The sequence below is a fragment of the Gavia stellata genome, chromosome 9 (assembly GCF_030936135.1).
Source record: "Gavia stellata isolate bGavSte3 chromosome 9, bGavSte3.hap2, whole genome shotgun sequence".
Classification (NCBI taxonomy): Eukaryota; Metazoa; Chordata; class Aves; order Gaviiformes; family Gaviidae; genus Gavia; species Gavia stellata.
The window spans coordinates 26,913,249-26,941,052 of NC_082602.1; the positions used below are offsets into that span (position 1 = coordinate 26,913,249).

The following is a 27,804-nucleotide window of genomic DNA, read 5'->3' on the forward strand; positions in this document are numbered from 1 at the left end:
TTTACTGTTACAATATATAATCTCTTATCAACACAACTCACAAAGTGTTTACAAAATAATCTCATTTTCTGCTGCATTCTAACCACTACTTTTATATAAACTTTAAAGGTAAAATAGGAATTTGTAGCTAGAAATGTTTTGTTACATTTTTTTAGAAGCATCACAAGAATTACTTCAAACAAGACTTTTTTTTCTTATGGTGTCATCTTCACAGACAAAACTGAACTTTTACTGTAAAGACCTGAGGAAGGATTCATGAAAGCTTTCTTTAGACAAAGGATGCCAGTCCTCTTAGGTTGACAGCGAGCAAGTGCATTTGAGCTAACTTAGGTGCTCTGAAATGCCTTACAAAGGAATCTCCCCGCTTTCCCTACACTGATTAGCGGGAAGGGAGGGAGCCTTGTGTGTAACTAGCTTTCATGAATCCCCACATTGATGACCTAGTATGCAGCAAGACCAGGACACACAAAGCTGTGGTCCTTAGTACTGTGCAAGAAACCACAGAAATCTTAAACGGAACAGAATTTGAAGTATCACAGTTGTCACAAAACCTAGTATTTTAATATGTTAAAATTAAGGTTATCTAATGTCCTCTGTGAATCTGACAGTAACAGGCAAGTATTACATTACTCAACCCTGGTCTCCACTACAATGCACCAACACACATTAGAAAGAGTGGAAAAAGCTACCATCTTCACTGTTGCTAGAAAGATATGTGCTGAAGTGAAAGGATTTATGCTCCTGCCAGTCAAGACAGTTGACAGATTTTACATGACAGCAGAATCAGGCTGACAGTGATTACTTTACATACAGCAAGCAGGTAGAAAGAGGTGCTACTTTTTTTTTCATGCATAGTTTAACCAGCTTACAGCCAGCTCATCTCCATTAAGACTAGAGATGCATAATCCACCATTTGGTATAAGCCAAACTACCAGCAAATGTATTTCCAGTGCAAACAAAATTGTCTTTCTTCAAGAAAAACAACTAAATTTAATGCTACTTTGCAAAAAACAATGCTTATGATGCGTCATTTTCTACCCATTTTGGTCTGCATTTCTAAAGTTCCCTTCCTCTCCCCAAACCACATCTGAAGACAGATGATCACAGTACGCTTTTTTTTTTTAGGCAAGTGACTGTCTCTTCCCCAGAATCGATTATACTGCCCACTGAAGATCATCCCTGAGAGCACTGTTCTAGCTAGACACTTAGAAAGTAAGCAATCTCATAGCTTAGAGGGAAAAAAGGCTGTTCACCCCGTGAGATCTTGTGGTTTTAGAAAGTAAAAAAAAATGCAGCTACTCTGAGCATTTAAATTCCCTGAGCTGAGTGAAATTTGAAGACAGTAATTTGTAACACAAAGCATAGCAACATCTATAGCTGTACTTACAGAAGCTGTAATTTTTTACAGTGGTAAAGTCAGATGTTAAATTACAAGCATACAGCAGTTAGTGCTGGTTCCTTTTACTTGCTTCCTGTCACAGGAAATAGGATGGCCTTCTTTGGTGAAAAACAGCAGTGAAGAAGCTTGATGACTCGGATTCTTTCGCCTTCTGATATTCTAGCAATCTAAGTTACAGTTAGCGGAGATACTACCAGGCCATAGTGCAGTACAAGTAAACCATCCTAGAGAGAAGAGAAAGAAACTGCATCATCATACCACTTCATCTCCATGAGGCATTTCTGTCACAGCATCGCAGAACCTCAGCTTCAATCTCACTCATTGTTTTATACTATGTCCCTTCTGTGTGATGAATACAAGTTTTGAAATATTAAGGCAAATAATTTTATTCTCCTCTGCTCTTTAAGATAGAGAAGGGTGTTAAAAAAAAGGTAAAATCCGATACTTTGCTTTTAAAGTTTTAATGGAATTATCTCATCTTCATACAACAGGCTCTCGTTTATAACTCATGCTGCTTTCCACATGATACTGTGGGGCAGAAAAAAAAAGTAATCAATTAAGTAGTTCTAGAAGGTGGTGCCAAAAGCTGTACCGAAAGAGCCCAGACTACTACAACACATTTATTAAGTAATGAATACAAGGGATAAAAAAAAGTATCTATTCGCTTATTAAGTCATGTTTCTCCTTTTCTGAGACTGCTCCACATAGTAAGAAAACTTTTCACCCGTGGCACAGGTCACTTCCTTACTCATTAGTCTTACTCATGTCACTTAATTCACACACAGCTGGTGAAAGGTCTAGCACTTAGTCTGCTTCCACCATTGAGCCACTGGGAATCTGATTTGTTGCTATTAGACCTATTTATATGGACAGGCTTTAATAAAAGTTTTCTTTTTAAGATAGAACTGCATTAATCACAACTGACATGTTAGAACTTCTACCATATTTTGCTTCTGATGTTTTTGTCTATTAACATACAGGACCTAAGATAACATATGTTCCAGAGAAATTACACAGTTCTGCATGGAAGGAGTATACCAGCACATTAAAAAAATCCATCTTTTTAATTAAAAAAAATAGTAACAAGACAGTCGCCACTTTACAGGTTCTGTATTATAATACAGTAACAGTAGGAAGTACTATATTAGTCTAATGTTTTGGAAGAGTATCTTTTTTGTAAACAATAATTTGTTATCCATGTAAAAATGCTTTTGTCTGGTTGGTGTAGCCTCAACTACTTATAAAAAAAAAATTTCTGAGCCATTTTGCATTGGAGGAAATTTAAGATTAAGAAACTGATCTCAGAAAGACTCAAGAAGACAGAATGCGCTTTTCCATGCCTCCATGACATGCTCTTTTTCTTCCCTTGGGAATTCTTTTCAGACAGTGCCTATCAACACTTCCATGTTCTGTCTGGAAGATGACCTCTTATTAGAAAAATAGCCTTGTTTTGCTTTTAGTGCCCCAAAGCTCTTTCATCAGAAAACCACCTTAACTGCTGCTGTGTAGAATTATTTTACTCTCTCTTCTAACATTTTTTTTTTTTAAGCTTTGTCTGGCAGCTAAATGGTGCCACTGGAAACAAAACTACTGTTCTGGGGGGGAAAAAAGTTATTATTGTACGTTATTTTCAAAGGAAAAAGAAAGTGGAAGAGCTATTGGAGTTTCCAAATGTGATGGCGAAAGAGAACAGATTCATAAGGAAGAAGAACAGATCTGCAACAGCAATACTTAGATCATTTTAGCCAACGTGCTCATTTAGTAAGACCTGAGACTCTGCTTCTGGCTACACATTTTTTGTCATTTACTTAAAGAGATTAATATTCTAAGTCAGGAAAAGAGGGCACCAAAAAAGGAGCCAATTAAAAAAACCCCCCAAACTTAAAATGTAAGGTCCTAAGAATGGCCATACCAGGTCAGACTAAAGGACTACCTAGCCCCATGGTGAAAGCCTAGATAAAAATACATGAAAAGGGCAAGTATGCTACCTCCCTATATAATTTTCCAATTTCAAATGCCCTTCCCAGGAAGTTCCCAAGGCCTATGTCAAAGTAACTTTGTAACAAGTGTCTTCTGATTACTTTTATTCCATGAACTTGGGTCTGTCGCTTTTGAATCTACAAACTTCTGGCATCCACAAATCAAATCTAAGGGAAATCAAATCCAAATGCTTTGCATCACTGGACATGGTGATGTCAGTCATAAGATCAAGACTGAAGATCCAAAAAAAGGGATTAAAACGCAGGCACTGAGAAAATCGGATCAAAGTATTCTCTTCTAAGAGCCATCAAAACCAACCCGAAGGGTCACGTTAGAGAAAAAGGACAGCACATTAAAACACCTATAGAAGAGACTATGTTCAGGCTACAGCAAATATACATGTTCCCTAATTCTACATCTACAAGTGAACAGGTGATACAAACAGCTTCAGAACAACAGCAAATGTGCTCTGTGAGTTTCATGCAGCTTCACTTTCGTTTAAAGGATGCTTACAATGACAAATGAGGGCCTAGTGTAGGGTAGGTGCCAATCAACCTTAACTTCACTGGACAGGAATAAAAAAAACCTATTTTATTCCTGTGTTATTAGTGCCAGCTCACTAACTTTCCTGTATCTTCTCATCCTGTTAATAACCAGAAATCCATTGTTAAGTCCTAAAAAGATACAGGAGGAGACAGGAGCTTTAACTCACTTACTCAGTGCCTAGGATAAAGTGGGATGGCTCTATTGCAATATATATAGAGAAGATCCTGATTGTCCTCACATCTTGTTAGGTAGAACAGGTACTATGAAGTTACTTATGAACCTCTTGGCACATAGTATGTTGTTACACCATCATAAAAATATACTTACTCCTTGTGCCTGTCAGTTACTTCAATAGAGAGAGTAAGACACATTCAAGCTTTCTTTTTTGGAGAACTGTGGTCAAAACCAGTTTTCCTCTACGGCAGAGTTTCTTAAAGGAAAGAAATATTCATGCAAGAAGAAAATGCTACAATGTATTCTTTGATGAATGACTTTTCAAATGGTACGTGTGGCAGTAGGACATTTAAAGTAATTAACTACCTACTCAGGAAATATCCCTATTAAACCAAAGGCCAAAACCACTGCAATTTCTTCTGTACGAAGAGAAGCTGCGAGTTAACTCAGTACTGGCACTTCTTACTCCATAATTATTCACTTTTTAAGTATTACACATTTCTATGTATTTTCAGCTGCTTTCTCTAGATACTGTTCTTAAAAGGAAATCCAAAAAGAAAATGAGCTCTCACTGCTTATTACAAGTCTCAAATCAGGCTAACTCAGACATGCCCAAAAGAAAAGCAAAACAAAATACACTCCCTTCTTACAGCAAAACTCTCCACTTTTCTTTGTCACACACATTTGTGAGCCTGACCTAAAAAAATGGAAAGAATCCCACCTGTTACACCCAACTACAAACTTCAGAGTGGAACTGACAGACAGAATATATACCTTTTGATGTTATACGAGCAGCAGCAACAGAAAGTGCCCCACTTTCCAAATTCAATATCCCCACAGCAAAGAGTAAAACACTTTCATAGCAGATGTGTGCTAGAGGGTCACAGTAATTAAGTTAGATCACAGCTCTTACTGCCTAGCTCAGGAGAGACCAAAAAAATACAATGGCATTGGGTTACAATAAGATGAGAGTTACAAAAAGAGCATTATAATCTGCAAGACCTCTGTGCCAAGGGCCAGGGACATAAAGGAAGCTACTCTTTTTAGCTTTTCCCATGTGTGAGCTCATTATATCCACCACTGATGCAGAGCTCTGAGGAAGCCAGCTTCAGACAAGTAAAAATAACTAGCAGCTTGGATCACATTGCATTTGTGCAGCAAAGGGGAGGAAGGTAATACAGGGAAGAAATTATATTCCCATATAGTTAATAACAAGCTTCCTTCCTCAGCTACTTGATCAAACTCTTAATTACAGGCAGATCTCAATGCTTGGTAACAAAACTGAGCCTTTTAAAAATTTCTATCAGTATCTTTGATCTCTCCTTGCTGTAAATTCCACAAGTTTTACACTGTTTTAAAAGTTAAGCAAAGTTGCTTCTTTTTATATAAATTCTGTGCAGTTTTTTTTAATGTTTTTGCCCTAAACAGAGTTAGAAATTCTATTTCCAGCTAATTAGAAAGATTCAACCCAACACCCGATTTCAGAAATGTTAAAATATCTTGAAATCTACAAGATTAAACAGGATTTATTCCTAATGTTTTTTTAGCCTTCTATCAGCTACTCAGAAACTAACATGTTAATTGTTTACATTCAACGACTAAAATTAGTTGCCTATTTACTCCAATTAAAGCCACCCAAACAGGTTACTATGGGGCCAGTTCAGGAACATTTGTTTTACCATCAGATCACAGTTGATCTTCCCACACTTGTTGGACAGGCACATAGTTATTCAGAACAGCTAAAACCCTGCTAGCTTGCCCCCACAGGAGACTTGAATTTACTGAGGCTCTAAGGCATCACTACACACTGCTACTCAGTAGGAAAAAACCCCACCACCCAAAATCTTTACAAAACAATCTTGAGCATTTAAGAACTATTCAGGAGGAGTAAAAGCCCCTAAAAATTACCGTGATTATGGCCCAGAAAAATAAATCACACACAACATATGTTATGCTGCGTTGCATTGGAAGAAATTTCCAGTGTAAATGCTGCCAAAGAATGCATGTCAAAATTAACGCCTTTGGCAAAGAGAAACTTATCTGCATTTTTAAAATCACTTTTCTCAGCAAAAAAAAACCTGCTGACATGAATGAACTTGCAAGTGAAAAAATGTGATTCAGAAGAGCAGTTACTTTTCTCCTCTAACAGTGACTATACTCATCTAAATAAAAAAACTCCAATGTTTATTCCTTTAAATGACTTTGTATTGCACAAGTAGCTACTGAAGCTATTTTCTTAGTATGAAGCATCTACAATGAACCTCAGAAACTGGTAAATGACAACAGCAGTTTTGAAGGGTTTCAGCATCCTAGGGAGAGCTGTTAGGGGCATTCCAAGCTACAACACTGTTTTGGAAAAGCTGGAAGATTATGATGGCACAAGATGCCCTTGGAGCTTAATGTAAAATCCATCAAATGTTCCTCTGTAGTTGTAGTCTCACTGGGCCAGGACAATTATGCCGCGCATTGAATTTCAGGTCTCGGTGAAAAAGAAACAACCCCTGCTATTTTTTAGACTTGACCTATTCATCTTTTTTTTCCTGGATAATTATTTAAAACATTTTCCAAGGTTTTTTAATCCTAGAAATGCATCCTCTTGATTTCTGCAAAATAATGTAACGTGAGACTATAAAACATGAAAATGTCATAATTACTTCAGTATCAAAAAAGAAGCAACTGTGGTTTATTTGCAACATTCCTACTGTAACTATTTGGCATCCTAAGGGGTTTTGTAACAAAATGAAGAAAAATTAAGGATGAACCTGATCTTTCAAATTCCCTGGCAATAGTGACTATGAAAGCTCAAGACTTCACAAAAAGAAAAGATCTTTTTCTGTTTGTTTGCCCAAGAGAGCAGGCTTGCGATAATTCATCACTACCATACTGATTTTGTAATAATGAGACTTGAAACATCACTGGAGAACGTATCCCGAGACAATTGTTCTCTTTGTGGAGTTGCTGACTGGTACTCAGCAGCTAAACATCAATCAGGCAGACCCAATTCTGACAAGAAATAAAGACACTAAACTTCAACCAGGCAGATCCATTTCTGACAAGAAATGAAACCGATGCAGTTTTCCTTAAAGTGCTTCTCTGAGAGCATTTTTCATACATGAAAAGCTTTTGTGGTAAGATGAAGTCTAAAAGCATTTACCTTTGACTATACCCCTGGACTGAGAAATAAATAATTTCCCTCCTATTTACTGAAGCTTTTAGTAAAGGGCACTTCCATCACTATGTGTTGATTGCTGCATTTACTTACAATGAACTCACTACATCAGAAGCAAATTTGTTACCAGTGCCTCTTCCTCCTTTTCTATCCCCTGCTCCCTGAAGTGGGTTAGGTTACATTTTCATTTGTTTTTCATATTGTTATATAAACAGCTAAGACATCAAGTACAGCATTTATTCTCTTTGACTGCAGAAACTGAGGTACACACCACAAGCCTCAAAGATTTTTAATGTCTGCCAATACTAGCATGAGCTACCTATGTCTGCACTGACTGTGGGATCCCTCCTAGTTACTCGAATCAGGTACAGGTGATGCAATGTCCAAGATACCTTGAAATCAGCTTTCCACTTCCTGCCCCTGACATAGAAGTCCTCTTGTAGCATGAAAAGAGCTCAGCAGGAAATTGAAATGTGAAAGACTGTACATGTATGTGCACAAACAAGTCAAGAGAATTATATTTGCTACTATTTTAGCCTTTCTGACATCTACTTAGATTGCTTTCCAAATAAAATACCAATCTCAATCCTATTTCTTCCCACTGTATTAAATTACACATTAACTTATCAGACTTCCATGTTTGGATTAATATACAGTTTGCCATACATCATGATTTTACATCTACATCTTACTACGCACTGGGCAGACAACTTCATTCTTTTTGCTGCACTTCTAAAATGGTGTGACCCTTCCTGTTATAAAGATGCTTGTAAAGATGCTTGAAAAGATTCCCAAGGAAATAACAAAATGCTTTCTTATTTGCAGAGCCACCAACACTTAAGACAGTAAGTTATCAACAGGAAATAGTTGGCTATACATTCATGCTGTGACCAGGTCCCGTATAATATGCATCAAGCATACTAACTGAATTCATTACTCTGCATCTTTGGTTTGTGCTTTTATGAGCAAGTTTATACCCCAGTCACAAGGCTAGCCCTATTTGGGATGCTTCAGCCCTTTATTTCTTGCAGAAACAGAATCGCCAGGGAGGAAAACAAGGAATGTTAATTGAAAGAAAGGCGGGTATAATTTATCACTGATAACAACTTGTTTCAGAATAGAAAAAAACACCCACAAAAACCTCATATCCAGCACATCAAACTATCTTAGCACATGGTATACTTCTCAACTTTATTTACAATATAAAAATAATTTTGCATAAGCTGAAGAGATTTTTTAAGTGACTTCTTCAGAAAAGTTGGTGCTACCTGATAGCTTAAGAAAGAAGACTTCTATTTTAAAACAGAAAACCTGGAACAAAGCCCCAGCTGCCACACGCACCTGTACTGCACTCTCTCCTATGGCTTGACGAATTTCCCTCAGTGTCTGGTAGTGTTCTAGCAGGTGATCACCACATATTATGTCTACCTGTGAAAGAACACAAACATGGTCAAGTTCAACCTACCTTCGGACTAGCAAAACAGTATCTAAGCCCTTTAAATTTGATTAGAAGAGTTCAATTCTAGCATGTTAGGCACTAGAGCCATCTTTACCTATGTTGTCCAAATGGATTTAGCTTGCATAGTACTCTTGCACTGCCCTAATGCCTCCCACCCTATGCCCCTGCCATGGGGCTCACTTCTGGAACAGAGAGGTCAGTTTATTGTTTCACTCCCAGTTTGGTGCATCCGCTGAAAAAAGCTGTTTAGTAGTAACTGTGATTAATTTAATGGGAATTTAGATAATGTATTAAAATGATCCCACAAACATATAGAGTCATTTATCAGTTGCAAAAGAGGGAAACTTTTTTGTGCCACTGACAGAAAATGAGCCATTGCTAGCCTCATTCTTATCTTGACTGAGAAAACACGTGAATAAGTCTGCTTAATATGACTGTTTGGAAGCAGTGTTTTAATAGAAAAGAACAGTACACTGTATGCCGCTGTCAGCAATTACTTCACACAGTCCTCCTTCAAAACGCAACCAATACTTCTGTGATGCAAGTGAAGGGCATACTGAGCAACTCTAAGCAATGTCCTCTACTGCAGCTTAACTGTCAATGTTGTCTGCAATTCCGGAGGAGGCATTTTTGTTAAGTAACTGCCCACAAAAACAGTAATTTTGGGGAGGAAAAAAAAAGAAATCATAATGAGGTATTCTGAATTCCTTGCCTTAACTACTATGAAAATAAGCTTCTTTATAAAGTTACTATGGATTTACATTATGCACAGTAAATTCAGTCTCTAACGTTCCAAATTAGAGCAGTTAACACAGTACTGTTTCTCTCAACTGCAGCCTGGTTACAGGTTCATTACGAGCAATTTCTAGATATGGAAATGAGAGGGCTCTCATCTGTGAATTACAATGATGAAACCTCAAAATTAAAGTTAAGAGCATTGACAATGAGCCATCCCACAGCTTTCTTCAAGGAAAATGTCTAAGATCTGCCACTGCAGTAGTTGGGGAGCATACTGCAATATTATTACGTATTCTCTTATATGGCCACTTTCCACTATAAGATGCACTCTGTGCTTCAGCTATTCAATTCCACTGGATTTATGTTCTTCTGCATGCTGACCCACTACTTCTCTCTTGTTCTTCATGAAAAGATTTATGAAGATTTATGCCTCATGGTGGCAGACCACATTGTTCTGAGAATCAGGAACACAAGAATTCTACTCCTTAGAGGCTTAAGAAGGGCTAATTTACTTCACTTCACCATCTGTGTAGTATGAGAACAATGTAGAATACTCCGTTCACCTTAGGTTGAATCTTAATGTGCAGAAGATGTAAACTGCCTAGTATTACTTCTGCTTTTAGCTTCTAGGAGGAAATCAGCAAGTAAAAACTAATCTGTACATAACATTAAATATCTATTAGATATTGATCCACATATATACACACATGTTATATTTAACATCAACATTTGATGTATTTAACACAGAACCTGAAAGAAATTTATTTCTTTTCCTTTTTGAAAGCTGGTTACAGTTACTTCTGCTGTTTCCCATGCATTCTAGCCTCTACAGCTATTACTGCAGGAAGACAGACATGTCTGCTTTGCTTTCCAGTGATATATGAGTTCAATTGCTTTTGCTTTATAAACTTGCTTTTATAATTTTTATACCATAAGGCACTGAAAACTCAATCCCGCTCCTACTGAAACATATATACACACATTTTATATATTCTACAGACACAGAAAATCTAATCTGTTTGCCCAATATAGGATGCAAACAGACATAGTGACAACTGCTGACAATCTTCCAAAACAGAATCAGAATGCTTGTTTGAAAATATCCCACTGTTGATCCTGCTGCTCCAGTTTCAAATGGTAGTCATTAAAAGATCCAATGTCTTTTAATAAACTGAGAACAGTTTTTCACATTCACTGTATTAGAGTGCTCTGAATACCAAATGCCTAATCTCCTCATTCCAGCACCAAAGCCTGAGTTTCTGCGGGCTAATTGTTACGCTAGGATTCATTCTATAAGGACAAGAGAATAAAATATACAATGAAAAAACTCCCAGTTCAGTGTGAAAGTCAGTTGCAAAATATGTCTCAGAGGAATCCTTGTGCCATACAGGAATTAATATATTCCATTACAAAAGAAGCACCCGGAACACAAGTACTATGAATTTATTAAAACTTCAACTGACTGGTAAAACTGAAGCCAGCTAGTACTGATAGCTAGTGAGACAGCAGGAAATATAGTTTGACCTTTTGCTGAAAGGAAACATGAAGGTGTAGCTGCTGAATACTCAGTCACTTCTGTTAAAATTCTTACTAAAAAAGGAGCCTTTCCATTATGCCATTTATTTTCATTAGGTGGCATGTTTGCTATTAGAGCTATTTCTCTAAAAGCCACAATACCAGACAATTATAAATTAATACTCACCAAGACAGACAGAGATAAAAATGGAAAACTTTCATGGAAGGGACTTCCCACATAAGATTCATCCCAAGGGGGAATTTGGCCCAGAAAGCAGTAGACCTCAATCAATAGTTTCTATGCCAACCCATACTATCCAGGGAAGGACAAGGAAAATAAAAATTTTTAGAGATTGACATGAGTATTTGGGCTAGTTATTAAAAAAGCTGGCAATGCTTTCCACTTCCTCTAGCTGCTACTTATTTTTCAAAGGTACCAGATACTTCTATTCCAGGGTCTAAGACTGGCATAAAGAAACTGCATCAACAACTATACTGCATGAGCACAGACTTTCTTCCAATCTTTCCTCAGGCTGCAGTTTACACACGCTTTCAGGAACACACATCTGATTATGGAACATTTCCATTCCATAAGCTACATTAATGCATTCAGACCAGCTGAGCCACAAGTCTTTCAGCAGTCTCTCTCATCCTTACAGAATGAATAGCAAGAAGGGATAATGCTGCTGCAGGATGACCTGAAAAGGAGTAACACTTTAAAGAAAACTTCTCATTTTCTCCCCACTCATCAGCAGAACACAAACTATATGGATGTGCATCTGAAGTCGAAGTCAAGTACCTAATGGATCCCAAAACCATAGCTTGTATTTAGCTCAAATTAAATTACACCTACTTAGGTATTACTAGCAATTCCAGTTGCTCAAAAATTATTTCCACAACCCGCCCCAACAAATTCCAGCAAGAATATTCAAGAGAGACCTTGTAATTAGAAATACATAGAAACACATACAGAAAATGGATCATTGCCCAAAGCATAGAGATCAAAACAAAGCACCAGAAAGAGTAAGCTACAGTCTGTCAGCTCAAGTAGCAGATAAAAATAAATGAAGTCTTAATCTTTCAGATAAACTAGGAAATTTAAATTATAATCCATTTGCAAACTCAAATATAGAAGTCTGAAAATAATTTGAGGCCTCACATTAGGGAAAAAAAGCCAAAGGCAGTGGCTTCAAAACTGCTTTTTAGACTTTTATATATACTGTCGCACATGAGTCAGATGGCTTATTTCATTTTCATTAACCTCAATCCAAGCCACTTGTGCAGGTCAATGAAGAAGGGCAAATATTAGCTAATATTCCACACAAACAAATTAAGTCAAAGAGGTCCAAGTACAATCAGTACTTCAGGAAAATGGGTAACATACTTTCTATCACTTGGTCCCTGAATCAGCTGTAACAGGGAACAAGTAAAACATTCTCAAACAACACTTTTGCAGACGGCCAAACTAGGCTGATATTCAGTAGGAACCGATTGCATTCACAAAATAACCACACGTAGCGTCCTTACTGGAAGTTTCAGCGATGAAACCAAGGGTGCAATTGATATACTGAGGAGAGAAAGGAGGGAAGACTCTGTTCCCTCCTTACAGTCAAATCTTTTCAAGTCCCAGATAAGGCACAATTAAACACTGTGGCAGTAAGTTTTCTGTAGATAAATGTGGGAAAAAATACCGCAAATGCAGTACATTTTAGCTCACTGGTGCCCGAAATGAGTGCTTGTGAAAGAAATTTCCTAGCTTCCCAAGATAATCTAGTTCTTGGACTCTAGTCCCAAGTTGAGCGCAAACTCATGATGACATTTTATATAAAAATTTATTACTTTAGGTAAAGAACTGGAGAGAGTTAGAAATCAAGACTGAAGAAGTAATATCAAAAAGAAAAGCTTGTTGCCCTAAGTTAGTATCTATTTCTTGTTTAACATACTTTGGGGAAGCCTACAGGAAATGTACCACTGCAGTCCTCAACTCTCTTCCGAATTTCTACAGCAAACTAAAAAAGCAGCCAAGCACCCTCTACATTTCTATTCTTTGCACATATGCTTTACAACCCATTTCCCTAAATTCTTCTGCCTGTGCTAATTTATATTCAGGTTCTCCCTAATTTTGTTTTACAGTTTCTGTTCTATTAGCCATCCTGGGAAATTGGAGTAAGACATGATTCATTAGGCTTATTAATCTTCAATGAAATATCTGACATCTCTTTTGTTTTCTGCATGTTTACCAGTAAACCATCAGCTTCAGTTCTGCATACTACAATGAGAAGGGGACAGCTTAGTACATACACTCCTTTAATCTTAAGTCCCCATATGACAAAGAAATGATAAATCAGGGTACGATTCATTTCTCTAATTCACTAATCTTTTAAAAATAAGCCTGAGTATCATCAAGAAATTAGTTATGATTTGTGGCATGAAAATCGACTACAAGTTTCCAGTGACCAAAAAAAACACTCGCTGAAAAAAAATAAAGAGGGAGAAGATCAGTTAAGAAAGGAAAAAAAGCAGCCAAAGGATCTGACTGTAGAAGAAAGCAGATTTAACATTTCCTCCAGACAGGCAGGGCTTACATAGAAAAGACCAAGAGATTAGAACGAGCCAATGATTGTGCCTTACTCCAGAATGGCAAACTGGATACTAGCAGAGATAAAAGTGACTGGTTCAGCATCAAGCAACATCTTGAGAAAGGAAGTCTATGAAATCATCAGCTTTTGAGACACAGTAACATTTACCCAGAAACAGTGGATCATATCCTGTCCGGTGAAGTCCAAGCACAAAGTAAGTAATGGAGGAAAAATTCTCAAGTTATCTCTATTAGATGAGGGCAAGATTGCAAAATCTGAAAGACATTCAACACAAAGGCCTAGCTTGATTTTGAAAGATGGGTAACTGCAGTTTCCATTACGGATGCTCAGTGTTCCTGAAAATAGAGATTCTGATGTACTACTTAAGAAAACCCAAACAAACAAAACAATTCCTTCACCCTCAAACAAACAACTCAATTAATGCAAGAACTTTCTCTAGCCTCATTTTGAGGATACTTTCATTTGTTCAGAATATCAAGTCACCACAACCTGAAAGCTACAGAGACTCTCATTGAGAGGAAACCAGTAAATGAAAATACATTACTTCCTCAGAATGATGAATAATGTATATCTCATTTGCTTTGTCACCACTGAAAAGGTAAGTGGCATGAATACTCATTACTGAGGCACACAGTCATGCTGTATTGTCTCAGACAGTTACTGCTGTATGAAAACACAGCCTTAACTCCAAAGCCAGCACCTAACTTCCACCATTTGCCTATTCACATCAGCTTCAGCTTGATTTACCAATAATTTACAGCTTTAAGAATTGTTTACACATTACAGAACTCCTGCACCTTCTTAACTGAATGGTTGCTGAAATATATTGAAGAATTGAAAACTAATTTTGACATGCAATTCCTATCAAAATTATTGAGAAATATGAAGTTAAATTCTTTTGTACCATATTCTGCTCCTTCAAATTCTTATTTGGAGGCACGTGCCTACATTTGCATTCATACGTTTCACTTCAACACACCCATCCACAGCATCATTCTTTCTTAGCCCTTGTTTGCTTCTTCAACACTGAGTTAAATTTTACAGTTATTCAGCTCCTACCTGTCTCTGCCTTCATATCCTCCCACACTTTCCTGTCTATATACTCAGTTTTATCTTTGAAACAGCAGTATCTTTTGGTTTTGAATTTCATCTGCTGAAATCTTACATGGCACTTTAGAAACTCTATACAAATAATAAAGTATTATAATGAACATTTAAACATGTTGCAAATGAGTTTGGAGAGTTGTTCCTCGCGGATCACAACATTTTAAATATTTCATTTTTTAATCCTTACTGCATTTAAAAAACCCTAACATTACTTCTAGACTCAAATGAACAATGGAAATGTTCTGTCTGAAGCACAGGCATTACATTGATCACAGTGAACTTGTAAGTGCCACTAGAAGTGGCATACCTGACAAGTAGGGTCCAGATCCATTTTTCTTCTGAGGAATTTCTCCACGTGTCCAATTGTTGCCTCCCCTGAAACACGCACGAACTTCTTTTCCAAAGGCTGCAAAGAATAAATGTAAGATTTTAAGACAATGTACATTTTCAGCTATCATCCCTCATAAACCCCAAACCCAAGTGAAAGCCCAATAACAGAGGCAGACAGCTTAAATTTTTGACCCTTCTCTGATCTACTTCCTCACAGGGAAAGGACTAAACACGTATTAAGACTCCAGGTTCAAACCTCCTGCTGTTTAAAACAACATTTAAAAATAACCAACTACTGATTTCAGTCCTACTTCACTACTGAAGTACTGGAGAATGATATTTGCTATTAATTCTGCACAGAAGTTAGTGTTACACAGCATTTTAAGAACTTCTCCCCAGATGCTCTTCACAAGCATTTACTCATCAGAAGCACATGAACTATTTCCTAAAGTCTCCTTATTTTTCCCAAATCAGGCTTGTGTACCAAACATGATTCAGATAACTAAACCACATCATTTTATAATGCAAGGAGCTTAAGTCCTTTAGCATTCTGGAAGTATTATGGCTTGGGCTGGAATCAACTTAATAGTCCATGAAATTCCAGAATCAATTAAAATCTACTGCTATGCAGAACACAAGGGCAAGTCTGGTTTGTATAATTTCTAAATACTTTCACAGCAAGGACTGCAATGACAAGACATTTGTTATGCCAGCCTTGAAAATTTTAATGGGTTTCTCTTCTACGGATAAAATTTTAAACAGCTGACTGGTGATATGGGTGGCTAAGCAAAGAGGCACAAAGGCAGAGCAGATGACTGCACTCAGTGTGATAAATGGATTACCTTTTGTGTCAATTAATTGGATTTTTACGTTGACTTCTGAACAGCTGTGATTTACTATCAAGGTTCATCATATTCTTTCAATCTGAAAGAAGGGTCAGAGGGTCATGGACAACCCTTGAATTCAATCATGAATTTAAATATGTACCCATGCTAACTGTGGTTTTGGAACAATAGTTTGATTTATTCATGTAGAAGAGCTAGAAATGACAGTCAGACCTGATCTAGGGAACCATGCTGCTGCAAGCTTGATGATGCTGAATTTATTCTTGCTGCATGTATAAATCACAGTTTATGGCCATGGACCTTGTAACCTCTTTCTATCCCCCCCCATTCACACTTAAAAAACCCTTCATATATGAAGTTCAACATCTAGTTCAGAAAAATGAGACAGATAAACAAGTAATTGAAGACAGAGCAATGCTAAAAATGGATCAGGATATGTTTTGTGAGAAGTGGATATGAAAGAGGATTTGGAAGGTTGATGAGTAAACCTCTTGGTCACGAAGTGGAATAAAAAAGCATGAAGATAGAAAGCATAGTGAAGAAAATGAGGATAGAAAGGAAGAAGAGATAGAGTGAAGTGGGGGGGTTAAGATACAGCAAGGAATTTGAAAATGCTGTAGAAAAATACCAGTTAAAAGATGTAGTATTTCTTAAAACTCACACAGATGATACAGAAGTCTAAATATGCACATAAGCTGAGTGGCACTTTAGTCTATGGATAGTAGGATTATTTGCAGCACAGAACTATTCACTGTGAGTAATGGTGGGCAGCCTTTCATCTTCAACATCCTCAGAACACTAGAGTTAAAGTGAGCAGGAATATTTATGGCTTAAAAGAGAAAAAAAACCAAAAACACACACACAAAAATCCCTTCCCTGAATCACAAATACTCCTTAATGATGTTTGAACCAAGTATCTTTTTTAAAAGGCAAAATTACTCACATTGGAATGGTATGTTTGAGAGGAAGTAAGTGTCTGACACAAATTGGAATATTACAACATGTAAATGGTTGAACTGCTCTACAGTCATTCTTGTGTGGCCCAAAATGAACAGGATAAAAAACAAAGCAGAAAGAAGGGCAAATATGAGACAGGAAGGATGGGCGGTGATACAAGGGCACAACGATGAAAAAAATTGCATGAAATGTAAGGGTAAAAAGAAGAAAAAATGCTGGGTAGCTGTGGGGGTGTAACAGATGAAGAAAACTGACTGCAGAGATTTTCAGGAACATTGCCCCCCTTCTACAGATTTTTTTTTTTTTTTTAACAAAACTATACTCACATTTCAATTCTTTGTGAAAATTCTTATTCTGTATTTGAAAGATTGAAATTGCCTCCTAAGCTCTGCCGTAACAAATGTAATTACTATTAAAAATAGTATGAATAGCTGCAGTCAAATCTAACAGTTCAGATTTGTGCCCGAAAATATATTGATTAGAAATCAACTCAGCTGAAAACATGAAGGAAATTAGTAAAATGGTACAGTCAGGACAATTCATATTTAACTTACTAACACACTTCTTTCTCAAATTCTTCAACAGTAAAATTTTCCTGCTAACTGTACCAGTTAAGGGTCTCTTATATCCTGTTATTCTGCATCATTCCATCTTTTGAGTCCTACGATTCCAATACAATGAAAGATTAAATACAACGCATACTGCGTAATTTTAAATTACATCTCCTTCTTGCCCTTGAATAGAGTCTTGTTTTCTAAATGTTTAGCCAAAATAGTGGAATGACACACACTGAGCATCTCTAACTACAGCATATGAAATCATGAAGGCAGCAAACAACGTGCAGTTCCTCTGTGAATTTGTACCAAAGCAGCTCAGTAAGAGGATCTGTATTGGAAGAGGAGCCATATTCTTTAGCAAGGATCGGGAACACTATTTCTTGTTTAGCAGAACAGCCACTGTTCAGGCAATAAACACTGCTAGTGAAGGGATAGAGAAAAGAACAAGCTTTCTTCTGGCTAAAGAAGCGTATTGTGCCATCTAGACAATTAGGGGTTTTTTTTTAATGTTTAAACACATGGCAATTTATTATACTATTTTTATACCTCAGGCTACGCTTCATCTGAATAACCTGTGCAAGCTTTCCACTACAATTAGAGAATCTTCTTCAAAAAACAGTATTGTAGACAATGTCTACACCTTTGTTTAGGATTCCAGTAAAAGTCATAGTAGTGCACCTTTTGGAGAGAGATGCAAGAATAACAAACTAGAATCACTAGGTGAAATTTCATCAGTATTATTCCCATTCTCCCACCAAAACTTTAATTATGTAGCCTCAGAAGCATTTTTTTCCTATTCTGTGATGCTATACAATAATAGGTTTGAAAGCACTCTGTAATCCAAGGTTGGTTATTACTATGCTGATGAAAGTTCAGGCTGCACTCTGTGAGAAAGACAAACTACATTAAATACATTCAGGTTATACATATTTCTGAAGTAAATAGTAAGAGAAAAATTCAAATCACATCTGCACCTTAAAATTCCTTGTGCCTTCGTTAGCTCTGAAAAACAAGAGAAGAGTAAACACAATCAATATTACTAAGGTTAACAGTTATTAGCACCCTCAAGCTCTTTACTATAATAGTGACTTACTGATTTAGTGGTCTGGCATATTAGGCTTATTTTCTGAATCAGGCTCTTCCTTTCATTAAACTCTAATACATGAAATAATATTAGACTGAACTTATATATCTTTTTCTCCTACCCTTTATTTTGGTACTCCATTTTTCTTGTGAATTCAGCTATTTATGACTTCAAGGTTTGTCTACACAAAATGGAAAAAACCAACACAGCCTAAAGTCATTTTAAAACACAATATAACATTCATTTTCACAGGAATAGGTTGTAATATTAATGCTGTTTAAACATCCGTACTTAATCATCCTTGGTATTTGGAACTTGAACAGACAGTACCTAAGAAGTTGCTGACAGAACATGCCCAACAACTGAAGAGACTTTCTGGGCCAGTTGTTGGCCTTCCAGACTATTTATATCACAAGATTAATACTAATGCTATCTAGGAACTCAGGAAAGCAGCAGGTGTTTCTCTGGAAGGTGAAATACACACAAAGGTGGCAAATGACCAAATTCCCAGCTGGCTTCAACAGAGGTTCATTGATTTGCACACTCTGAGCATGTGATCTACTACTGATCATCTACACTTCACACTCCATCTTGTAGTGCAATGTATAAATTTCTCAATTAGTTAAGCTCAATTCATGACATTTCACTATTCTTGCATTGCATTAGTAAGTATGTACATATGAGAGAGGAAAAAAATGCAGTATTACATTGCACTGGAGAGGGCAAAAAATCAAACCACTATAAATCAACTATACTTCTACTAACCATATGATATAGCAAACAAATGTATTTGTAATGCTTGTGCAGACCACACACTAGCATGGCACTTCAAGTTACTGTAATTGAGTATCTCTGCCTCTAAATACATACCAGGTATCAGACAGAGTTAAGTAGAACTATCATCAAATTCTGCCACTGAAATGGAATTTAAAGTTACTAAGAAACAAACATAGAAAAGCTTTTCCACTACAGCTGTCATTTTCTTTGATACAGTTCCACAGCCACAGGAAACTAGATAATATACTCTAAAGACAGTCAGACTTTCAAAGTAACAATTTCTGCTGGCTGGTCCAATCTACTCCAAGTTTTCGTTATCCAAAGAGCTTTCTTAATCTCTCATCACCAAGAAAAGCTCTTTGATTTTGACCTTTGAAGGGAAAAAACATATTAACCCTTAAACATATAAAGTATAAGAAGATCAAAGGTTAAAAAGTCACTAAAATAAATTGCAACGTAGATACTGTTAAGCCATCATCCTTTTTTTGTTAGAAACATTCTGTGCTTCCCTCCATACAAGTAACAAAAACACAGTGGACAATTTCACATAGTATAGATGGTATTTGCACAGTATTACCTGCTTTGCTGCCAACACTGGAATGGAAGCTTGAAATAAAACTACCAGAAAAACAAATACAACAACACAGATTCAAGAGTCATTTTGTTTCACAGACAGGCAGATACATGTTTACTAGTTTTGAGGTCTAAGTTGCCTGACATCTTCCTCTTGCTCTGAAAAAAGAAAAATGTACCTGCTGAGAATCATGCAGCTGGGGCAGGGAAGGGGAGGGGGGCCTAGTAACCAGGAGACTTTCACAGTGGAGATCTAAACCAAAGTACTTTCAATACAATGAGTTCAAACTGCATGTGATGCTGCACTCAAGACAATCTAAGGAAGCTTTCCTATAGAGTCACCAAGTGTTCCAAACTGAAACGGACACCCTTGGAACTGGAATCAAATTCCCATTTTTAAAGTCGTTTTATGCCGAAATTATCATTGAGAAAGACGCAGGGCTGTTGGTATAAAAGCATGCGCCCATGCCCCTTCACTCCGTATGCTCCCTCTGCCACCTGCTGGGCCAGCACAGCAGTGGCTGGTACCCATCGCGGGTGCCAGAACAAGCGTCCTTCAAACTCCTTTCTTAATGAGATACAGTCACAGCCAAGGCAATAAAGCATATTTTCCTAACATTCCTAACCCAACATAAATGTAGGGTTAATAGCATTATATGTACTCTTTTCTACTGAGACTTTAGTCAAAGAATTTTACCTTATGTCTGTATTTATCCATTTAATCGTATTTTACCCAATGGGGTAAAAAGCGTGCCTATGCACCAGGTCACTGGGACCCTATCCTAATTACATCACGTGTTTTATACCACATTCATTAAAGGGAAAAAAAGCCTTTATAAGTACAATTAAAAACTATATTTAAATTAAGCTTCAAGTGTACAATACACAATGGTCACAGGCTGAACAGCTATATAATGTCTTTGCCTTCCTTTCCTGTTCAACATGTGGCTCTTGGCTTTTCTTATGACAAACCTGCTCTTAATGCAAAAGCATTAATTTCCTCGGTCTCATTTCTTCAACACATGAATATATTTCCATACCATCCTACTCAGCAGAATGGCAGTATAATACCTTGTTTAAAAAGAGGAACCGGAGACAGACTGTTGAAAGGTAACCAAGAACTGCAAGTGCCCAATTTGGGACATCCAAGATTGGATTTGTCTGCAGAACACTTGATACTACAGTTCTAGTCATGACTCCCACTGCTTTCGGCTGTGCTTGTGAGCATTCAGCACTTCTGCAATTCAGGCATAGAGAAAAAGAACACTGAAATTAAGTCAGGTACGTGGATTCACAAGGACATTCTATAGCACAGTCAGGTATTGTTCCCTAGAGGTTTAGCTCTAAGACCTTCTCTTTTCTTCCTGCAGTCCCACTCCTCATCCGTTTAAAGAAATAAAGAAGCCATGTGATGGGCAACACAAAAATAAAGCCAACAAAACAAAAAAACCCCACAGACCACCACCTACCTGACCAAAATCTACCCACGGAGGAAATTTGTTCCGTACTCTGAATAAAGTGAGACACAGGGAAGACACTGGACGTAACATATAAAAAGACAAGGACATAATGTCTACAAAGAGTGAGGTTGAATCAAGATGGTATGCTTTGCTGCTAGAATTTCGCCATTTCTGAGGGCCTGATGTTACATCACTTGTGTGACAGTTTGCTGTGATTACGTATTGGAGTTCTCTGAACATTTTGTTCAGACAAAGTCAGGCTAAAAGCAGGCACAATCTGGGTAGAGAGGCAAGAGTTGCATGGGAGTCAAGCTGCTTCCCCCCCCAACTGAAGTTCTGCACTGTGTGGTGCTAGCAGAGTAGTTACAGCTTTCAATCTTTTCTCAATTACCCACTCTGAATCACTAACATATAAACCTGCACATGACCAAAGCAATACAATTTCTCCTTCTTGTGTTCCTGAAAGGAACTCAAGTGTTTGGGCTGGATTTTCCCCCCACAATCCATGGCTAAAGGTGACTGTGGATACATAATTCATTAAAGTCTGGGAAACTGACAGGCAAACTTAACAGTAGACTTAACAGCTTAACAAGCACATTATTACCCCCACCTATAACACTTAGAGGAACACTACTCTTGCTGCACAGGTTGTAGTTGCAGTCCCCAAGTTACATGAGCAAGTCCTGGCATAGTCAGCATTAATGGTACTGCCACCTACAGGGATTAAGGAAGTGTCAGAGACAGGTATTTCATCATTCAGTTTACTGAGAATACACTACTTTGTTAAAAATAAAATAAACATATGTAAGTTTTAAACCTACACTTTTTAGGAAGCTGTTTTCATAGGAAAATTTTACACATTTAATTATGGGCATCATCTAGCTACACATAGTTGGCTGTCACTACTGTACTGTAAGTTAAAACCAGCTAGCTCCCCATTGCTATTTGAGATGGAGGAAATGCACATTCAATGAAAACTAAGAGCCAGTAACTGTCCAACACACACAAGCAGCACCCTCATGTCAGGCACTTGCCTCTTACGTTTGCCCAAAACTCACCCAATGAACTCCAGGAGTATGGAGATATCAAGTTCTGGTGGGATACGGAACATGGAGCCCAGAACTTTTCGAGGTCTTCCTCTGCTCACTGGAACTGGCTGTGGGACAGCTAAAATATTCAAATAGCCAAAATGCAAACACAACTTGAAATAAAAGCATGAGACACTACTATGCACCAAGCAAAACAGATGAGCTCATAAGGAGAAAAAGCCCATGCAATTAATCCTATTTTTAAATGACTAAAACAGCTCTTTATACATTTCATGCTGTGTATCTGAACCAGCATTTTATTAGCTTTCAGCGTGGCACCTCTCCAAAGAGCTGTTTATTTGATAAGACAAAAAATAATTAGAATAATCCCTCATCTGTCAACAGACTTTGAAGTTCTTATTTTTACACCTTTGTAACATCTATTATTTATTAAGGGCCAGAAAATAAAATTAACACACATTTTATGTATATTTCCTGGTTGTAGGCAAAATATAATCTGTTTTAAAAAAAATCCAACCACGATCTGGGTTTAAGTGCTGCCAGATCCATCTTCTGGTTTTGTAATTTAATAACTGTGACTTGTCACAGTTAGCAGACAACCAAGAATCCCGTATTTCCAATACTGCGTATCTTCTTCAGTTGTGAGCTAATATTTCAAGAAAAGCCCTTAAGAATAAATGGTATAGTAAATATTTCCTTAACAGTGTCCTCTAAAGAGATTATAGCTCACCTGGTTTGGGCACTTCTAATCCTCTTTCTTTATAGAAGTCATGCATTTGTTTTTTCTCTCCTGAAAAAAACCCATAATACAGAACAGATTGGAATGTTATTTCAGATGCTGAGAATATCCATATAGTTTCCAATGGTCAGAACAGTAAAAACTTTGCAAGTTCCTACAGACCTTCACCATCACTAGCATTCCATACGAGGCTGGGACACTTAAAATACCCGGACTAAAAGTTTGTTAGTAAAAACTGGGAAGAAATCAGGGAAACTGGCCATAAATCATACTGAAATAGCTGTAAAAGCTAGTATCCTTCTGGCTGTCATGACTCTGTTCTTATACCATCTATAGTCCATATATATCTGCTAGATGTGTATATTTCACCCAGTCTACCCAGGTGGACCATGCAGATTCACTGGCTCTCCAAGTTCAAAGTAAATGACATGTGACAGTGAATACACCTAAAATCAGAAAAATATATGTGGCAGTCAGGAAAAAATAAAAGCATTTGAGAGAATCAATCTTAGCAACTTTTTTTTCAACTGAGGCAAGTGAACTTATTAGATGGAATGATATTTTCTGTACTTACACAAAAACATGAGGCATGATTATGAAATATTATCTGGATGTTTATCTGGATGCGGTGACACCTGTGTTTCATGAGATAGGGTACATACTGCTACCCAAACAGCTTTTAGCAGCCAGAAAGATACCAGTTGGCACAGCTAACTCATTAAGATTTATAATCAAACGTTACAAAACTATTTTAAAGGCCCCAGAGTAGAACCGGGTCTTTGAATGACTCTGTTTTCTGTTCAGTCTTTTCAATCTCCAGATGGTAATAAAATAAAAGGGACTTACTTTCCTCCAAATTGACAACTAATTTATAGACTATGTCTTGCAGTTGCCGGTCCAGTCTATCAAAAAGAAAAAAAAAGCATCTTTGGTGCAATACAATTTGATGAAAACCATTCTGTAACAGAGATGCCAAATACACCATTGAAATATGATGTACATAAAAAGAAGAGTGACAGAGCAGCAACTCCATATCTGCCTACATTTCTGTCCCGACAGCAGAGCTCCAACAGAAGCAGCCATGTAAGGTTAAAAGCACCACCCTTCAAGAATTCATGAACAGTTCAAGAAACTAAAACTCAATTTTCCGAGTTAATAAGTATACCATGCCAATAAAGCTTTGTCTAAATGGAAATCAAAGAAAATCGTTAAGATCTCATATCACCTGTAACACTGAGCCAATGCATAAAAAAATACCGAGGGTGGGGGTTAAGAAATCCTAGAAAGGGATACAAACTAGATAAAACAAGAAATTGAGTATTTTTATCTTCACTATTGAGATGAAGCTTACATAAACAAAGAACACAATGTGTTTCTTGTAACTGTTCCTTCATTTGAAATAGGAAAGCACTACAAGTCTGTAAAACAAAACATTTAAAAGCAAGCAGCAAAACTTGAAAAAAATTATACCTATATAAATGACAAACTTATTACCTGATATTATAGAGGGGCTGTGTCTGATGTACAACGATATTGCATTTTGGACATCTGTTGCTATAGTAGAAGTGTCTCACTATGCAGCTTTTACAAACTGTAAAGAAAAGAAACCCCATAAAAGTCACATGTCCATTACACAATAGCATCTGTTTAAGCAAGAAGAGCAATTACTCCCAGACTTCTCAAATAAAATTTGTCAGACAAAACAAAGCAAGTCTTTCAACTTTAAAACTCAAGTAAACAGCAGCTCTCTGCCTGTACAGGATACAACACTCTTGAATATTCAATTAGGATTGAATATTCCTATGAATAATTCTAATCCAACTGACACGATGGTAGGTGTTCAATGTTGTAATTGTGTTACCCAGAACAAGGGTAGACAACAGAATACTGACTGCTGCAGACAAAAAGTTTGCTGAAAAACACCCTACAAGCAGTTTCACTAGAAAAACCAAGGTAAAAAATAATAATTCTGCCATTTTCATTGTATTTTACATGTACTTTAAAAATTTGGAAGGAAAGCTAATGAGTGGAAATATCTAGAATAAATAACTTACTATCAAATCAGCTCTGTATCAGCCTGAACACATCAAACTTTTCCAGGAAACTTCTAAGAGATCACCACAGTTGCACTTGCAACATTATGCTGACCTTACCAACAGCTGTGCATTTTCCTAAACTGCAAACTGCACTGAATATTATACAGTATAGATCAAACTAGCAAGCAGTGCCCCATTAAAAAAAAAAGAGAGAAAAAAAAGAAGATATTTCCCTCTACGTAGTGTTAGCGAGTGGAAGGACTAGGAAGTTGAGATTCTCGAGATTCAGGTGGGAATGCGGGTGTGGCTGAAAGATTCAGCTTCACAGAAAGGGTTTTATTAGCTTTGAGAGAAAATAGTTCTGTTAGCAATGGAACCGTTAACACAACACAGCAATCGAGAGGAAAAATAGCAAGACAAAAAAAATATTTCAGTGTTCTTATTATCCATCTATTTCTATCCATCAGGCTATAGACTAACTGTTCCATGGGTACATATAATCATTTCTGTATCTGAACTGGTATTTCCAGACAGCCGCTTACTGAGTTTTGTGAATTTACAAGCTCATATCAGCAACAGTTTAGGAAACTCTCTAGTCCATTATGAGCAGCGCCACTCAACTTTCTTTTCTCAGTTACATACTCAAATTCCTAGAGCCTACTTGAAAACCCCTCAAGAAGTATGTAGTAGGTCTGTTTTTGTTTTACTTGGGCTTTATCTTTCCCTACATCTTCTTCCCTCTTAACCTGGGAAACTAAGCTGACTTCATGATTGATTGAGTTCATGATTTGCTGATGCTTAAAATATCCACAAATATATTTTCCTTAAGGAACAGAATAAACACAACACACATTCACATTAAACAGAGAATTATTTTTGTGAAGGCAGAACATCTCAACAGCTAATTTCTGTCTGAATTTGCAACTAAACTCTTAGCATGACAATACTGATACTTACAGGTGTGGAGACATTCTGTAATAGTTGTAGCATCAATAAAGTAACCTTTGCAGATGGAACACAGGATGTAAGGGGTCAACTCTGCGAGGTTTATCATACGCTACAAACAAAGACAGTTTGCAAGAGTTTGAATACACAGGCTAAGCCATGAAATTTCCTGATTGCAGGCTCCAAAGTATCAGAGTGTTAAACCATGAAAAAAACCTGGATCAACATGCTACAAAAACGGGTTTTTCTAAGAGGTCAATCATTCCTCATATACAGCTCTTTTCTAAATACTCCCATCTAGTCTTCTGAATTGACCTTTTTGTGAATGGTAATCCAATTTGTTTCATGAATCATATCTGAAAAGCAAACTATAAACAACCCTTTTGGGAAAAGTTCTTTTGGATAAACTCTTTAACAGAATATGAAATAATCAGCAAGCTTGAAGTGGATACTGGTAGCAAATATCATTATTTGAAAATGCTCAGCAAGCGCGTTGGGGCCCCCAATCAAGATATATAACTAGTGCCATCTCTTGATTCGACACACAGTTAGGATTATACAAATACATATGGAAGCAAAGACTGAAATTTCACTGCTCTGAGTTCTGGTTATGAAGTACATTTATCAGGAATGCCTACAAGCAGTTTCACAACTATTTTCCTGTCAGAAGTCTACTATTTCAAAAAAGAACAAGTTTCTTCTATACCAATGATCTCAGATCTGTCTGAAAAAGGAAACATATTAGATTTTTACATTCCGTTTCCTCGAGTCTCAAAGCCAGACTAAGGGGCTTTCTTCCCCTCAATGAACACCATTCATTTCGCCCACATGCCCCCATTTATGACCCTCTCAGCTACGCCAAGAGTTTGTAAGGGTTTAATTTAAATGAGACAGATAAAATGAACTTGGGTAATAATAAAAAGCCTATTACCATACAGCTTACATTGCCTAAGCAGGGCTCCAGAGTCACACCTGCAAGTTTTCAGAAGTCCCCAAAAGCATGGAAGTTGAAGTCCACTGCTTACAGGACCTGCCTGACAACCGGACTTCAGCAGAAGCCAGGTCTCACCTGGAGACGCCGCGTTTCACACCCAGCAGCCTCCCCACAGCAGGGCAGGCTGCCCACCCCGCCACCTCGTGCCCTCCTCGCACTCACACCCCCGCCCTCTCCTCACAGCTGCCCCACGGTGCCCTGTTCCGCGCTGGAGCCCGCGGGCCGCTCGGTGCAGGCCACCCCCGCCATACCGGCCCCGCCACACGCCTCAGCCGCCCAGACGCTGCGGGGGCGAGGAGCGCGCGGCCCCACCTCGAGCCGCACGCGCCCCCCGGCGGCGCGGGGCACGCCGGGAGCGGGGCCTGGCGCGCGACGGAGCCGGTGCGCCGGTGGCAGCCGGAGCGAGCCCTCGCCTCGGAGGACGTTCCCCGCCCCCCCGCCTTTACCTCCCGGTCGTCGTCCGAGTCGAGCTCCCCGTCGTCCGTCCCGAACCGAGCCGCGGGGTCCCCCTCGAGCTCCTCTTCCTCCATCTCCTCTTCCTCGTCATCTTCGTCGTCGTCCTCATCGCCGCTGGACTCCGAGCGGCTCCGCTCGAACTCGAAGGGGAGGGAGCGCGACCCCGAACAGCTGGGAGCCCCCTCCATCTCCTGGTCCTCATCGGCCGGGCCCGCGCCTGCTCCGTCCCCGCCCGACAGCCCCGAAACCACAGAGCCAACGTCCACCTCCATGTCCATGGCTCGGGGTGGGGGGCGGGGACCGGGGCAAACGCGG

The 27,804-nt window shown here is 38.1% G+C and overlaps 1 protein-coding gene across 2 annotated transcripts; it reads right to left on the reverse strand.

Annotated features, from left to right (window-relative positions):
* PCGF6 (polycomb group ring finger 6) lies at positions 1 to 27,770 on the reverse strand. Of its 2 annotated transcripts, XM_059820838.1 has the most exons (10): positions 27,480 to 27,770; positions 26,052 to 26,151; positions 24,553 to 24,649; positions 23,905 to 23,960; positions 23,050 to 23,109; positions 22,329 to 22,437; positions 18,351 to 18,378; positions 14,995 to 15,093; positions 8,610 to 8,696; positions 1 to 1,623 (listed from the first exon to the last, which is right to left on the reverse strand). In XM_059820838.1, exons 1-10 carry the CDS (start codon positions 27,765 to 27,767, stop codon positions 1,567 to 1,569), a joined length of 981 nt encoding a protein of 326 aa, XP_059676821.1. In that variant the 5' UTR covers positions 27,768 to 27,770; the 3' UTR covers positions 1 to 1,566. The 2 variants fall into 2 exon arrangements, with proteins under 2 accessions (XP_059676821.1, XP_059676820.1); XM_059820837.1 differs by lacking the exons at positions 1 to 1,623; positions 18,351 to 18,378 and having other exon boundaries at positions 8,658 to 8,696; positions 27,480 to 27,767.
* Positions 27,771 to 27,804: the final 34 nt, after the last annotated feature.